This window comes from Heteronotia binoei, chromosome 5 (assembly GCF_032191835.1).
Source record: "Heteronotia binoei isolate CCM8104 ecotype False Entrance Well chromosome 5, APGP_CSIRO_Hbin_v1, whole genome shotgun sequence".
Lineage (NCBI taxonomy): Eukaryota > Metazoa > Chordata > Lepidosauria > Squamata > Gekkonidae > Heteronotia > Heteronotia binoei.
Window position 1 is genome coordinate 165,758,702 of NC_083227.1, and position 14,731 is coordinate 165,773,432.

The 14,731-nt window shown below is 41.0% G+C and overlaps 1 protein-coding gene across 4 annotated transcripts in view; it reads left to right on the forward strand.

The window, feature by feature from the left end:
• The window catches only part of GABRB2 (gamma-aminobutyric acid type A receptor subunit beta2), a 286,449-nt gene extending 273,312 nt beyond the window's left edge, over window positions 1-13,137 (forward strand). For 2 of the 4 annotated variants that reach the window (XM_060240635.1, XM_060240637.1), the window contains 2 exons: window positions 5,878-5,928; window positions 12,714-13,137. In XM_060240635.1, the coding sequence (XP_060096618.1) occupies window positions 5,878-5,928; window positions 12,714-13,061 (399 nt within the window). In that variant the 3' untranslated portion in view covers window positions 13,062-13,137. The remainder of the gene's footprint in view (window positions 1-5,877; window positions 5,929-12,713) is intronic. The other 2 variants (XM_060240636.1, XM_060240638.1) reach the window with 1 other exon arrangement.
• The last annotated feature ends 1,594 nt before the right edge of the window (window positions 13,138-14,731 follow it).

A 14,731-nucleotide genomic window follows, 5' to 3' on the forward strand; every position in this document is an offset into this window, starting at 1 on the left:
GAAAGTATTTCTGCTCAAGCAAAGTAGGTCTGTAATTTCTACAGTTTCCTATTTGATCTATTCTGTATTCCATTATATTCTCTAGGATCCCCTGACCTTTTTTCATGTGACTTGGGGAGGAGGGACAAAGAAGATAAGAGTGGAAAGACTTGATCAACAAGTTTCTACTCATGATTATTAGGATTGAACCCTTTATGAGGCTTTTTCCTATCCCTTAGCCAGAAACAAGTAGAAAAAAGGGGCAGTTCATGCAAGCCAAGTGGAACAGGAAAGACTGCTGCATGGTTTTGATCCCACGATACTCTGAGAAGTTCCTGTAGAACAGGAGATGACGGCATACAATCAAACTGTATTACTTGGATGTGTCCCTAAGACAGGGGTGTTGAACTCTTTTGTTATAAGGGTCGGATCTGACATAAATGAGGCTTTGTTGGGCCGGGCCATGTCGGGTTGGGCTGAGCCATGCTGGACTGGGCCATGGGCGTATCTACTTAAGATTAGGTAGCAGAGATATAAATTTTATAAAGAAAACTAACACAAATATATTTTTTTTAAAAAACTTAAAACATGCTTAAAATGTTAGCACTCATTGGTTTCAAAGATGCTTTCTTTGTATTTCTCTCATGGGATCCAGGGAACTGAACAAAGGAAGCTCTGGCTCTTTCCTTCCTTCCCCAGGGGACATGGGGGGGGGGGGGGCAGCCTCAGCCAACAGATGAAAGAGAAGCTTGGCTCAGTAGCTCTGTTGTGCAATTGAGAGCTCCTGGCAAAGCAAGCTATTTCTCCCTCCTTCCTCTTCAAGGGAGGAGCCTCAGCCAATGGAGAAAATAGAGGTTTTGCTCTGCAGCTCCTGTGCAATTGAGCAAGCCTTGCAAAGCAAGCTGTTACGCAGAAGAAAGCAAGATATAGGGAGAAGGGAGTAGATGACGGCCAGTTGCTCGAAGGCCTGATAGGTGCCTTCTGGGGGCCTGATTCAGCCCCTGAACTGTATGTTTGACAACCCTGCCCTAAGAGATGTTAGCACAACAGTTTAGCCTTTAGGCTAGAGACAGAGGGGGACAAAGTAATATAATTTCAGCTGACTGGTGGTAGTATGAAAGAGACCTCATCTGCATTGTATACTTTTGTTCTGTTTTGTTTTCTAGCACAAAGGTTGTGTGAAAACCAGTTGAATCTATTTTACCAAAAGTGTTATTAAAACACGTCTGCAAAACTGATCAGGGTGTTGTATGCTAGTTAATATGCCAGATTACTAAAGATCAGGACCGATTCCTCACTAGCAGTTGCTTCACTCCTGGGCTTCTGCTTTCCCAGCTTAAACGATTAATTCCCCACAGTTGCTGCATGGACGCATTTTGATCTGTGGCTCCCTCCAATTTCCCTCGCAGCTTCCTGTTCTTGTTTTTTAGAGAACTGGAAGCTGCAAGGGAAAGGAGGGAGCCATGGATCCAAATGTGCCCATACAGCAACTGGTGGGGAATTGATCCCTTGAACTGGGGAAAACAGAAGCCCGGGGGTAAAACAACTGCTAGTGAGGAATCAGTCTTAAATAAGGATTCCGTATCAGTTATAAATCCAGTATATGCACCAAACGAGCAAACAAAAAATAATAATGTAGTATCTGTTGTTCCAGCATAGTTGAAAGGCATAGTCCTTGAAAAGGATTTCATGTTTCTTGCTTTTGAGTCATAAAAGTTCATATAACTTATTTTCGTTCATTCCCAGCATTTCCCAAAGGTTTAATTTCAGTGACTTTTAAACGTTATCGTCAGTTGTCATTAACATTACATAGGAATCATGCGACTTGCTAGATGACCTGCCAGTCTGGATATTAGTTGTTATATTTAGTAATATCTCGTCCAGGGCACTTACTGAGGCTGAGTAATGTAGTGCACTAGCACAATGTTAGTGAAGTATCTGGCAGTGATTGGCTGAACTAATAGGGTTGCCATTCCCCAGGTGGGGGCAGGGGATCCCCCGGTTTGGAGGCCCTCCCCCCGCTTCAGGGTCATCAGAAAGCGGGGGGAGGGGAGGGAAATGTCTGCTGGGAACTCTATTATTCCCTATGGAGATTTATTCCCATAGGAAATCATGAAGAATTTATCCACAAGTATCTGGGGCTCTGGGGGGGGGGCTGTTTTTTGAGGTAGAGGCACCAAATTTTCTGTATAGTATCCGGTGGCTCTTCCCAAAATACTCCGTAAGTTTCAAAAAGATTGGACCAGGGGGTCCAATTTTATGAGTCCCCAAAGAAGATGCCCCTATCCTTCATTATTTCCTATGGAAGGAAGGCATTGAAAAGGTGTTCCGTCCCTTGAAATGTGATGGCCAGAACTCCCTTTGGAGTTCAATTATGCTTGTCACACCCTTGCTCCTAGCTCCACCTCCAATGTCTCCTGGCTCCACCCCCAAAGTCTCCTGGCTCTACCCCCAAAGTCCCCAGATATTTCTTGAATTGGACTTGGCAACCCTATGAACTAAGCTAACATTACCAAAAAGCAGGCTGAATGCTCTGCTGGCATTGTTGTTTTAGTCTTAGTAGTGTCTGGCTGCACAGCACGATCTGTTCAGATGCTGTAAGCAGACACCACAAGTACAGTGGTGTAGACAAAGAGGTGCAGAATAGGACTCCAGCAAATGACATAATAAGACGGTACCAAAAGAACTAAGAAGGCAGCCGATGGGAATCAAATTGGATCCCACCAACATTTTCACCCCATCTTCCCCAGTTTCCCTTCTTACAACAGCTCGCACCCCACATTGTTTTTGACCATGCAACTCTCATGATATATTATAGGGAAAGGGTCCTTCTTCAGCAAAAAAAAAAAAAAAAGGTTTGTTCCAACCCAGAGAGCCCAAGAAAGGAGGCCTAAAAGATGTAATGGCCCAAAAATGGGATGAAAGAGAAAGGCAAAAGCAGAAAGTGGTATAAATGAGATCCCACTCTGGAATGAGTCTCTCCTCGGGCCAGTCACTATTAGGATGACCAGCCAAGGGAAACTTTGGGGAATGGAGATTGACAAGAATGAAATCCCCTGACATCTTGACATTTTTTAAAGTTTCAGATGAATGCTAGAGCAGCCAAAGACATGAGGAAATTACTTCCAGTTACACAGTCTCAAAAGATGTCATGGGGATGCCACTCTGGCCCTGTGAGTCCCCCACACTATAGCAAGGATGGACAATAGGGGTGGGAGTTCTCCCACTCCCGCCTAGTAAATGGTAAGCCTAATCAGTGTTGCTCAGCACGGGGCTGTTGTGAAGATAACGTAGAAAAGAGGAAACCTTCTGAAGGAAGAGGAGCAAATTCTACTGGGAGCCAGTGCTGCATCAACTGCACTGGCTGCCAATAGAATACCAGATCCAGTTCAAGGTTTTGGTGTTGACCTTTAAGGCCATATGCAGCCAGGGACCTGCATATCCTTTGGATCACCTCTCCCATTATGTCCCTTGCAGAACGTTGCACTCGGTTGACCAACATATCCTGGTTGTCCCTGGGCCCAAGGATGTCCTGCTAGCCTCAACTAGGGCCAGGCTTTTTCTGTCCTGGCCCCAGCCTGGTGGGACAATCTCCCTCTTGAGATTAGGGCCCTGTGGGGCCTGTTACAATTCCACAGGGCCTTCAAGACGGAGCTGTTCTGCAAGGCTTTCAGAGGAGGCAACAGTAGGGTTGCCAATCCCCAGGTGGGGGCAGGGGATCCCCCAGTTTGGAGGCCCTCCCCCCACTTCAGGGTCGTCAGAAAGTGGGGGGAGGGAAGGGAAATGTCTGTTGGGAACTCTGTTATTCCCTATGGAGAGTTATTCCCATAGAAAATCATGGAGAATTGATCTGGGGCTCTGGGGGGGGGGCTGTTTTTTGGGGTAGAGGCACCAAATTTTCAGTACAGCATCTAGTGCCTCTCCCCAAAATATCCCCCAAGTTTCAAAACGATTGGACCAGGTGGTCCAATTCTATGAGCCCCAAAAGAAGGTGCCCCTATCCTTCATTATTTCTTATGGAAGGAAGGAATTGAAAAGGTGTGCGGTCCCTTTAAATGGGATGGCCAGAACTCCCTTTGGAGTTCAATTATGCTTGTCACAGCCTTGATCTTGGCTCCACCCCGATGTCTCCTGGCTCCACCCCCAAAGTCCCCAGATATTTCTTGAATTGGACTTGGCAACCCTATCTTGGCTCCACCCCAATGTCTCCTGGCTCCTCCCCCAAAGTCCCCTAGTTCCACCCCCAAAGTCCCCAGATATTTCTTAAATTGGACTTGGCAACCCTATCTTGGCTCCACCCCAATGTCTCCTGGCTCCTCCCCCAAAGTCCCCTGGTTCCACCCCCAAAGTCCCCAGATATTTCTTAAATTGGACTTGGCAACCCTAGGCAACAGGCATCCAAACCCATCTTGGCCTCTTCTACTGGCAATACTGATCAAATAGAATCAGCCAAAATGAACATCAATGTCAAGCTGAATCTATGCTGACTGTATCTGCTTTATGATTTAACAGAAATCAGATTTTAATTATTTAAACTTCTATTGTTATTTTTATGATTTGTAGTCTGCCCTGAGACCCCTCGTGGGGGGGTTGGGATAGAAATAGAAATAAATAAATACATAATAAAAAAATCAAAATAAATAATTGGGGAAAGAGTTCGTGACCAGGAATTGCAATAGTAAGAGCAACTGAGGTCCACATATCTGTCTCAATGATGGTGTTAAATCTTTGACAGAAGGCTTTTTAGAAGACTGAAGGTGAATAGATAAGGCATAACTTCTGTCTTTGATCCATTCTTTGGCTGAGGATAATACCTCTATTTCTGTCAGTGTTCTTAAATTGTTTTGCGCCATCTGAGTTCAGTCAGATAACATTTTATGGCTATATCTATCTTTAGCTTTGTTTTTGAAGCCATACTTTAAGAACAGATGCCTTACAGGCAATGGAATGCAACCGTACAACTGTACTACAATGACATGAAGTATGTTTAATGATAAGATATATAAATGAATGGACCCTTCAGAAGTATCTTCAAAAGAAAGAAATATTGCTGCTTAAATAAGTTATGCAACACTGATAAAAACAGTAATTTCCTTGTTATATATTATTATTTCAAGTTACTCTGTATGTATTACACACTCTTCCTTTAGATAGCCATCATTTTGGACATTGGCTAGGACTGGTTTTTTATAGGTGTACCTGGTTTATGAGCTGAGAAGATTAGCAGGGTCTCATGCTCCATGATCACCTTTCTACAGATTAATCAGGAGTAACAATGAAATCCATGTCTGTCATTCATGATGTTATCATTTAGAGTGATCATACCACCCCAATGATTGCTGAGTTTAAGTAAGCATTTTACATTTTGGCATTCATCCTCTACTTGTGTGATTTTGTTATTGTTTTTTTTTCCCTTTCTCATCTTTACCCATCCTACCTTCCCTGCTTTTTGGAATTTCTCCATTGCATACTTAATATCTTTTTTACGTCATCAGGGAACTTGATCTGTGGCTGAATATTCCTTCAGCATCAAAAACCTGTGCTTTGTTTGTTTTTATTCTTTCCCATCATGTTCGAAACCCACATGTTTCCCACTTATTCCAGAATAAGTTTGAAATGTTATCATTTCTTTCTAGGTCAAAAATGACCAGTTGGGGAAGGAAGCCCCCCCCCCCCACATTTCCATCACAGATTTATGTTGTCTACAATGTCAGGCCAAGACAACAACAGCAGTTCTAAAATGACGATACGCTTCTGCTGATTGTTGGCTCAGAGTGCCCTGTGCTTTTAATTAAATTGCATAATTTATAATCATAGCCTATAGTGCATTAATTTTAAATGAAAGCTAACAGCTACTTTTTCTCTAAGGAAACTGGTCTTGATTTTATTAACTTACAGGACAGAAGAATAATTGGCACATATCATTGTCCAGAAATGTATTCAACAAAGGTATCTTTTATTGTTTTCTAATGATTTTATCCTTAGAGACATGAAATTGAGAGGTCTTGAACCATTAGTAGTCATTAAAGATCCCATGGCACTTTTTCTTTTCTTTTTTTGGCAAGAGCTGGCATCTTAATGCCGTCATCCTGTCCAAATTTCAGTTGTATTCTGAATGGTCTCCTAGTTTCTGAACCATCCCCACCATTCACCACCACCCACTACATAGTTTAATTGGCTACAGCATTTTTTCATTTCCTGTTTTAAAATACAGTGTGTTGTTTGGCAATGTTAGATAGCCACCACATTTTGCCAGAGAGGTGACTGCACTTGTTGGTGAAGCGATGTCGCTTTCTAAAGTCTATAAATTGCTTTGGGATCCTTCCAGATGAAAGGCATTCTGTAGAGTTAGTGTGTTTCACTGTCGTAAGTTTTTCCTTAGTCACAAGCATACGTTTTCATTAGAGATGGGCGAACCTATATGTCACAAGTAAGCTCAAAGAGACCTTTCCTAATCTAAAACTCAACCCTGCACTTCAAGTCCAAAGATTAGGTCAATTTGCTTTCTGCTATTTTTCTTCATCATAAGATTTTGTACTTCCTGGTTTGGAAGTGAAAGTCAGGCAGTACTGAAAAGAGGCACCCAAGGAAAGTTGGCTTTTTATGAATAAACATACGTTCTCGTACCTAACTACCCTTGGCATAGGACACCTGGGGGCTCAGCCATTGCCAATTTACTGTTATCAAGTAATTACCTATGTCTCTTGGGAAAAGATTAAGAGACCTCCAGCCTTCTTGAGTTATGGTCTTACCGAGGAAGTGTCTGATAACTGCAGAAAACTTCTTACAAGGGAAAAAAAAATGGTAAATGCCATACACACTGGGAATAATTTTTTTTTCCCTTGCTAAATTCCCTGAAAATGTGACATCTTGCTGAAGTTAATCACATTGCAGTTACTGTACTGGCATCTTTGCCAACATTCATACAGGACTCCAAAACTGACTGTTTGGGGACTTGATATGTCTGATTACTTTTGCTTTTTCCTGCGTTTCAAACAATCACACAGTATTCTCATGATTCATGTGTGGGAATATACAAATTTTATATTTTGAAAATTATCTGTGGCCAACCTGTCCATGTACCTTTTGAAATAAAGTGTATAGAAGGCTGAAGATTGGTTTAACTATTGAAGTTTGGACTTTGACTGTAAATAGAAAATAAAATTTTCAAAAAAAAAAATTTTTTTTTGCTATCCTGCTTATTTGATTCACTCCCATTCAGCCTCCCCACCCTCCCCACTCTTACTGCTCTGATTTACCAGTTTTGTTTTTTTAACCTCAGATATAATAGAAAAAAAATGTTTTATTTGTTTCGCAGTCATCATGTGCTTGTCTCAGAGCTAACATGCGTCTTTCTAAACAATTTGACAATTAGACATTAAAAGAATTTACTGTTTGCTAAATGGTAGATTCTTTAATGCTTGGTGCCATGAAGTATAAGCAGCTATTTCCCCCCCCCCCAAAAAAAAAATGAAAAAAAATATTAATCTCTTCCTAGGACTTCAGAATTCTGTGATGGAGGGATAATGTTTTGACAGATTGCTGTGGTTGTATGCATATAAATGTTTGTTGTAGACTGCAGAAGATTTTGTTTAAACTGCAAGTAGTAAGGAACCTTTTCCTGGCATTCTGATCTGAATTATGTTTTTCTATTATAGGCTAGACACTAAGTGTATAATATCTAAAACATATCCTATTAAAGACAATTTTTGTCAACATCAGGTAGGCTGTAAATGACAGCTGCATTCCACCACACCCATATGTGAATTGTATATAGGACCTAACTTGGAAGATCCATATGATTTTGTTTCGAAAGAGCCAGTGTGGTGAGGTGATTAAAGCACTGGACTAGAGTGGAGATGATTCAGATCTTCACCCAACATGAAACTGACTGGATCACACTGGACCAGTCTTCCTTTCTAAACCAGAGTTGTTGTGAAGACAAAATGGAAGACAGGTGTAACAATCTTTATCTTCAGTGTCATTCGTGACAGAATTCAGTGGGTTTTAAACTAATGTGACCCAGTCCTTATTTTGATGGATGTGTTAATACGATTTGGTTATGCTGAAGAATTTTGAATTATTAGTAAACATTACTGAGGTACAGGAGGCAGGATTACAAAAGAGCAGACGGATTTGTTCATTCATTCCCTTAGCAGGGTTTAACATTCATGTTTAACAATATCTGCTGTTCAGTTGTTAAAGCAACTGCATACCCTCACAATTTTCCTTTTTTCGAGAATAATTGTTACAGGGCAGCTTCAATAAAAGTTACCTAAACTCCCTTCAGAGCTTAAATGCACTTTCAACCCTGATTGACAGCTGTTTCAGTCAACCAACATATGAAAGCTCCAACTTTAGGAGTTCTTCAAATTGGCCAGACCCCATGAGAGAAGACATACTCATTCTGGATTAACATCACTTTTTTTCTTAATAACATTAAATAGCCAGCGTTAGGAATGGGCATGAACTGAGAAACAAACTGCAGTTTGAGCATTAACCGGGTTGGATTGTGGTTCATTTTGAACTGTTCATTCGATCATTCCCAAACCAAAAAATGAACCACATTTTTCCCATGGTGGTTCATTTGGTTCATTTTTGCAGTTCATTCTCCAAACATCCTGGCACTGATTCAAAAAATTCCTAGACAATTCGGGAGGGTGGACTTGTGGAGAGCCCTAGAAACACCCAAAGCAGTTGTCCATAGCTTGATTGGCAACTCTGGGAGCCAACCACAGGGCTCCCATTCTGCTCTATGGGAGCAGATTATATACCAGTATAATACCCTGACTCAACTGCTTTCACTTTGCAACAAGCACAAAGAGAGAAGAGTTAGTTCAGTTGTTGTTTGCTACATGGCTGATTTAGAGGAAGCTTGGAGGAACTCCTTCCCCCGCGCCTCACAGTGGGACAATTTTTAAAAAACCTCTCTTTGCTTTGGTTTCAGGGACTTAAATGAAGCTAGAGCTGAGCTTGCCTTGGGGCACCTGCTTTGGGGGGCTATAACTCAGGCATCCCAAATCCAATCTTCACCAAACTTGGAGGGCTGGTGGAGGAGAGGCTGCTGAAGACTACCTGGGAGTTTGGTGTCTAACTCATGAGGGGGCTGTTCTACCACTTCCTGAACAAGCCAAACCAAACAAACCACAAACCGGTTTGGGCAATCAAACAAACCACCATTTTCCTGGTTTGTGCCCATCCCTAGCTAGTATGCATTACCAGAGCCACACTTCTAGCACACGTATACATCCCCTCAGCGGCTAGATCCTTACTCCGCAGAACAACGGTTGAAGTCCGGAGTGGACTCTCAGCTTCCCCCTTCCCACTCAGCATTCTAATATTCTCTCCCTCCAGAATGAATGTGGCTGTGGCTGTGGAAGGCAGTACTAAATTGTACTGCCTGAGGACAGGACAGCCATGCATCCATTAACACAGAGAATGCACTAACAGGATGCGATAAAATTGTGCTAATTTGGTAGGTAAAGCATAATTAGCTACCTCTGACTGCATCTCACCTTTAACTGTTATGTTTGTCCTAAAGGTAAAGTCACTGAATAAAGGGAAGCAATCCCATATGGACCACAGTTCAGTCTTCAAACCCAACTACAATATTCCAAAAACATTGCTTCGAAAATTGTGTGAACACTTATAGACCCAGGGGATGGAGGGGGATGAGGGCAAGAAATGATAGACCGTCCACAAGATGTTTTGAAGAAACAAAGGCCACAACTTTGTTTGAATACTCTGTGGGAGCATCGGTACAGCACAGTGACAGATCCTGAGTCGGGAAACCCACCAGCCATCTTATAACCCCCCACAATCCAACCTGCTTGCTGGGGGTGAAACCAAGGAGGGGCAAACCCCAGAAGCCATAGCATGGTACCCTTGTCACCTGGTAATGAGAGCCCTGCTGACAGCCTCTGACTTGGCATGTTTCGGCTCTATCCCAAGACCCCTTAAGGGAGTCGCAAGACTGCAGGCACGCAGGACTGCCGCACTAGCAAAAAGATCTGTCCTGATGCCTAAACAGCCACAAGAGCTGTGGGGGGGCGGGGGGCGGCTTGCCCCTGGCTCCCACAGCCAAGGAAACAAGAGGTGAGATCTCTGCAGTGGTGCTTTAAATAAGGGGAGGCAGCCAAGCCCCCAAAACTATCTGCAGCCAACCCCAGTGCGACACCAGCCCCTGAACGCATGTGCCCACCTCTACCTGCCTTGGGACCCTGCCCTCTAGACCATGTGACTGGCCTCCGACCACATGGTTTCTCCCATTCTTGGAGGCCAGAAATGTGGGCAGCTGGGTGAGTCCTGGCTGTGGTTTGTAGATTTCTGTAGTATTTAACAAGTCGCCATTGTTCATAGTTAAATCAAGTATATTAGCGAAAATAATTTTAAAGTGAACATTTTCTCTGAGCAATAATAATTTATACCCTTTATATATACATAAGACTGACTACATTCACTACTAACGCTGGCCTGACTATTCCTTCCTGGGCAACTTGATGATGTCTGGGTTTGTGGACTGTATATGCAATAACGATGCCACAGTTAATTGAAGGCAGTGCTTTTGAAGACAAGAGCAACAAAACAAAAGCATGTGACATACTTCCCATCAGAAATCCCACACCCTGGACATGCTATTAGTTGCACAATAACAGCTGTGATGTGTGGTTAATCGCTTGAGAATGTACATAAGGAGGCTTTTTCAAACGCCCCATCCCACTGAAAGCAACACAGTAAGAGTATTGGTTTAATCTAGTATGTTTTAAACCAGTTAGAATTCATAAAAGCAGTCTTTAGAAAAATGCCAAAATGTGTAAAAAAGTTACGTTAAAAATATAGGCATCATTTATACCCACTCGGTCTTGATCACTGACCTCCTTCCCCTCCCCGAACTCCTCTATCCCTAAGCTCTGCACCCAAATCACCAGGAGCTTCAGAACCATAGCTGACAACCCTACTAGCAAGTGATACATTTCTAGAAACCTTCTTACCAGAGGTACCACTAACAGTGCAATCCTAAGAGCATTTTCTTGGGAGTAAGCGCCACTGAATACTCCCGAGTAGAATTCAGAGTAGACCTGCTTAGGATTGCTCTGAATGTCTTTCTTGTGTTCATTTTGTCTTAATTTACAATTTGAGAGGCAGAAAGTATAGCTTAGATATGCAAAGCTGACTAAGATGTTTAAGGAAAACTCCATGTCACTGATACTCAGTAAAATGATTATACACTTGCATTGTCATAAGAATTAAAAATTTCCTCAGGCTTCTTTTTTCGAGAGGTAGGAATTAAAGAAAAGCCTCGGCACACTGAAGTAGGGCTCTCCCCAAAACCAAAGAGAAAGACTGGAGTATATATGTGGGAGGAATGGGAATTCTATGTATACCACTCTTTCCCCAAGTACGGAAGAACCTGCTGAAATGGAATGAGTGTTGCTTTTAGATAATACACAGATTGGTTAATCAGGAAGAACGTAAAGACAATTTATTCTGTTTTTATACAGACGCATGTAAAGCAGAAAGAAAATACATCTTATGTCATTAGAATATGGTCCAATAACAGATGTCACTTAGCCTATTAGGATCTGTCAAGAAAACTTATTATTAACCTTGCAGTAGACAGGCACGCCTTTGTTCTATTGCTTCAGACCAACACGGCTGCCTACTGCGATCTATCTTATTATTAACCCTGTTAAAGTTTCTGGGTTTCAAATTACTTTCAAATGTATGTCTAAGTAATTTACTAATAATATATAACAGCATAATAATCAAAGTCAGTTAAACATTAAAGTGATTTTTATAATCTGATATCTGGGGGAGGGGGACCATGATATGCTAAAAAGTCAATGTTTCCTTATAATACCTATTAAAAATCCCTTATAAAACCTTTCTAGTCAGCAAAAGCTTCTTTCTAAATAAGTAAGAAATACTCTTCTGAAGAAAAAATTGTGAATGCCTGAGAACTGTTTTATACTTCTTCCCAGTGTAATTCGCTGCGGATATTCTCACTTGTCTTTTGTTTGCCTAACACCAGAAACATAAATGGCATTTAAAAAAAAAAAATTATGACTTTACAGATACCAATGATATACCAAAAATATGTAATTGACATTAGTACTCTAAAATGAACGCCTCGTTATTTTTACTGTTGAGGTACAACCTACTGTCATGGTCATAATTGTTTTCTGACAGGATGAATTGTTCCAGGATAAATTGTTTATGAAGAGAGGACATTTACCTTGTCCATTGCAAGCTGAAAGCAGATAATATCAAATCTTTATAGCAAATTCTGAACTGAGAATGTCTGTTGCTTTCAGTAGCATGAGGACTATATCAACATACCAGGACTCTAGATGGAATACAGAACTTTGGGTTAAAGCCAGGGCTCATATTTACGTTTTCTCATTCTGCAGCACTATTGAAATCATTCTTATTATGAATGCCGTACAGTCTTGTCAGAACATCATTTTTAGAACTAGTATAGCACTTCATGCAAGTACAGAATAGCAGTACACAGACTTCCAAGACTTTTGGCAGCAAACACGTGGCCAGGGATGTTACCATATAATATACTTGCCTGTGCTTTCAAAGTACAGGATCCAGAAATGAACATATACTTGGCACCTTTAAAGTATAGGCTTTTGCAGGTTGGCATAGACAGCTAGGTATCTTAGGTCTGATTTGATTTGGTTTGGGAATTTATTGCTCACACTAAGACACCTTCTTGTGTTTTCCAGATGGATCCTCATGAAAACATTCTGTTGAGCACACTTGAAATTAAAAATGAGATGGCTGCCTCTGAAGCTGTCATAGGTCTTGGAGACCCTAGAAGCACCATGTTGGCCTATGATACCTCAAGTATCCAGTATCGGAAGGCTGGCTTACCAAGACACAGCTTTGGCCGTAACGCCCTGGAACGGCATGTGGCACAAAAGAAAAGCCGGCTACGGAGACGTGCCTCTCAGTTGAAAATTACCATCCCTGACTTGACTGATGTGAATGCCATAGATCGATGGTCACGCATATTCTTCCCTGTTGTTTTTTCCTTCTTCAATATCGTCTATTGGCTTTATTATGTGAACTAAAAACAAAAGCCACACAGATACCAAGAACTGGATTTCTCTTCAAAACCAGTTGTACAGCCAAAAGTGGGACTTAAGGGGGGGGGCGGGGAGGGAAACCTATTCAGGACAAAAGTTATTTTAAAACACCTTAGTTGCTGGCCCGTTCTATAAATCCCTTTTGTATCATTTGGATTTCCTTTGCACAACTGTGAAACATGTTTAATTACAGTACAGATGTATGCACCATGACCTTTAAAGATATAACTGCATTTCATTGTGTGTGGAAGCAAAATACGGCACTTAATAGTGTCATTGTTTCCTCCGGCATTCATTTTTAACACTAATAACTTCCGACATAAAAAGCTGTAAGATTTGAGTTCTAAGAACAATGTATCTCGCCTCATCACATCTGAAACATGCACTGTGTTACCTAAGTGGAGAAAGGGTAATCTTATGTATATCGTGCTTACAGACTATATTCCTACAGTACCTGTGAAATACATGAATTTGAAAATAAGTAGTGCCTACCATCAGTGTTTTCCCAAGCAGTTCATGCTACTGACTGTGAGAATTGAAACTCTTGAGTGAGGTTTCAAGTATGTGACAAGTTCATGAAAAATTAACAGCATATGTTTAAAAGATGCAGCCGTCCTGGTGATCATGCTGTGTGAGTATGATTCATGGAATAATCTGAGAGTTGTCTGAATATGTGCTACAGTGTGCCATTAAGTGTAATGTCTGAGACCATTTATGTGTAAAGTGCCAAATGCTAGTGGGCGAGCACTGACTTCATAGGGGGGCTTTCTGTTGGTACTTTGTCATTGTTTATAGGAGAGAGAAAAGAGAATGCTTGTTTTTTTTAAAAAAAAAATGGCCAGGAATGAACTCTGTTTACTAATTTCATTTTTGTCTCATTTCCAAGTCAAAGAGATTGAACTAAATCATATATGTAAATGCTTTGGCTATTTAGACAACGTATATTTGAAAAGAAAAGACCAAAATAGCAGAGAGAAGGATTCTTCACTCCATATCATTGCATTCAATATAAAGGTGTGGTGTTATTGTATTGCATGAGAGAATGTAGGAAATATTTATTATTTGTATTGTTTATATCTGGCGGAATATTCCACTATCTCCTGGTGAAAGAAGCAGAATGTTTTCATCCTGGGTTTTAAATTTGCCCCTTCAGCTTTCTTTTTTTCCCCATTTCTTCACACCCTTCAGGTAACTATATTATTGTATGGTCATTACATTTGGTTCAGAAGAGTTCATTGATAGACTCAAACTGAGTTCTTTCTTAGAACTGCTTAGTCAATGGAATAAGAAGTGTGTTTCTGTTTCAAGAAATAACACGCTGGAAAAGAACTTCCTCTAAAATGGTAAATATTGTTCATTTTTTCCTTCTTGTGCATCTTTACTATCTAAATATTGGTTTTAGCAACACAAAACATGAATGCATTCATGTTCCTTTTGTAAGGGACTTTTAAAATTGGTGTTGCTGGGCGGCTATTACTCAAAGCTAGCTGGAATTTTTGGATGCTGCAATATATTTGCAGAAGCACTGACCACTTGATTCAGACAAGAGGTGGTTTTCCATCCTCAATTTTCCTGAGAGCAATTTGAAAGTTGCGTCATTCTTTCTGTGATGTTGTTCATATGCAAACTAGCAGTGTTTTTAAATAATTTTCATG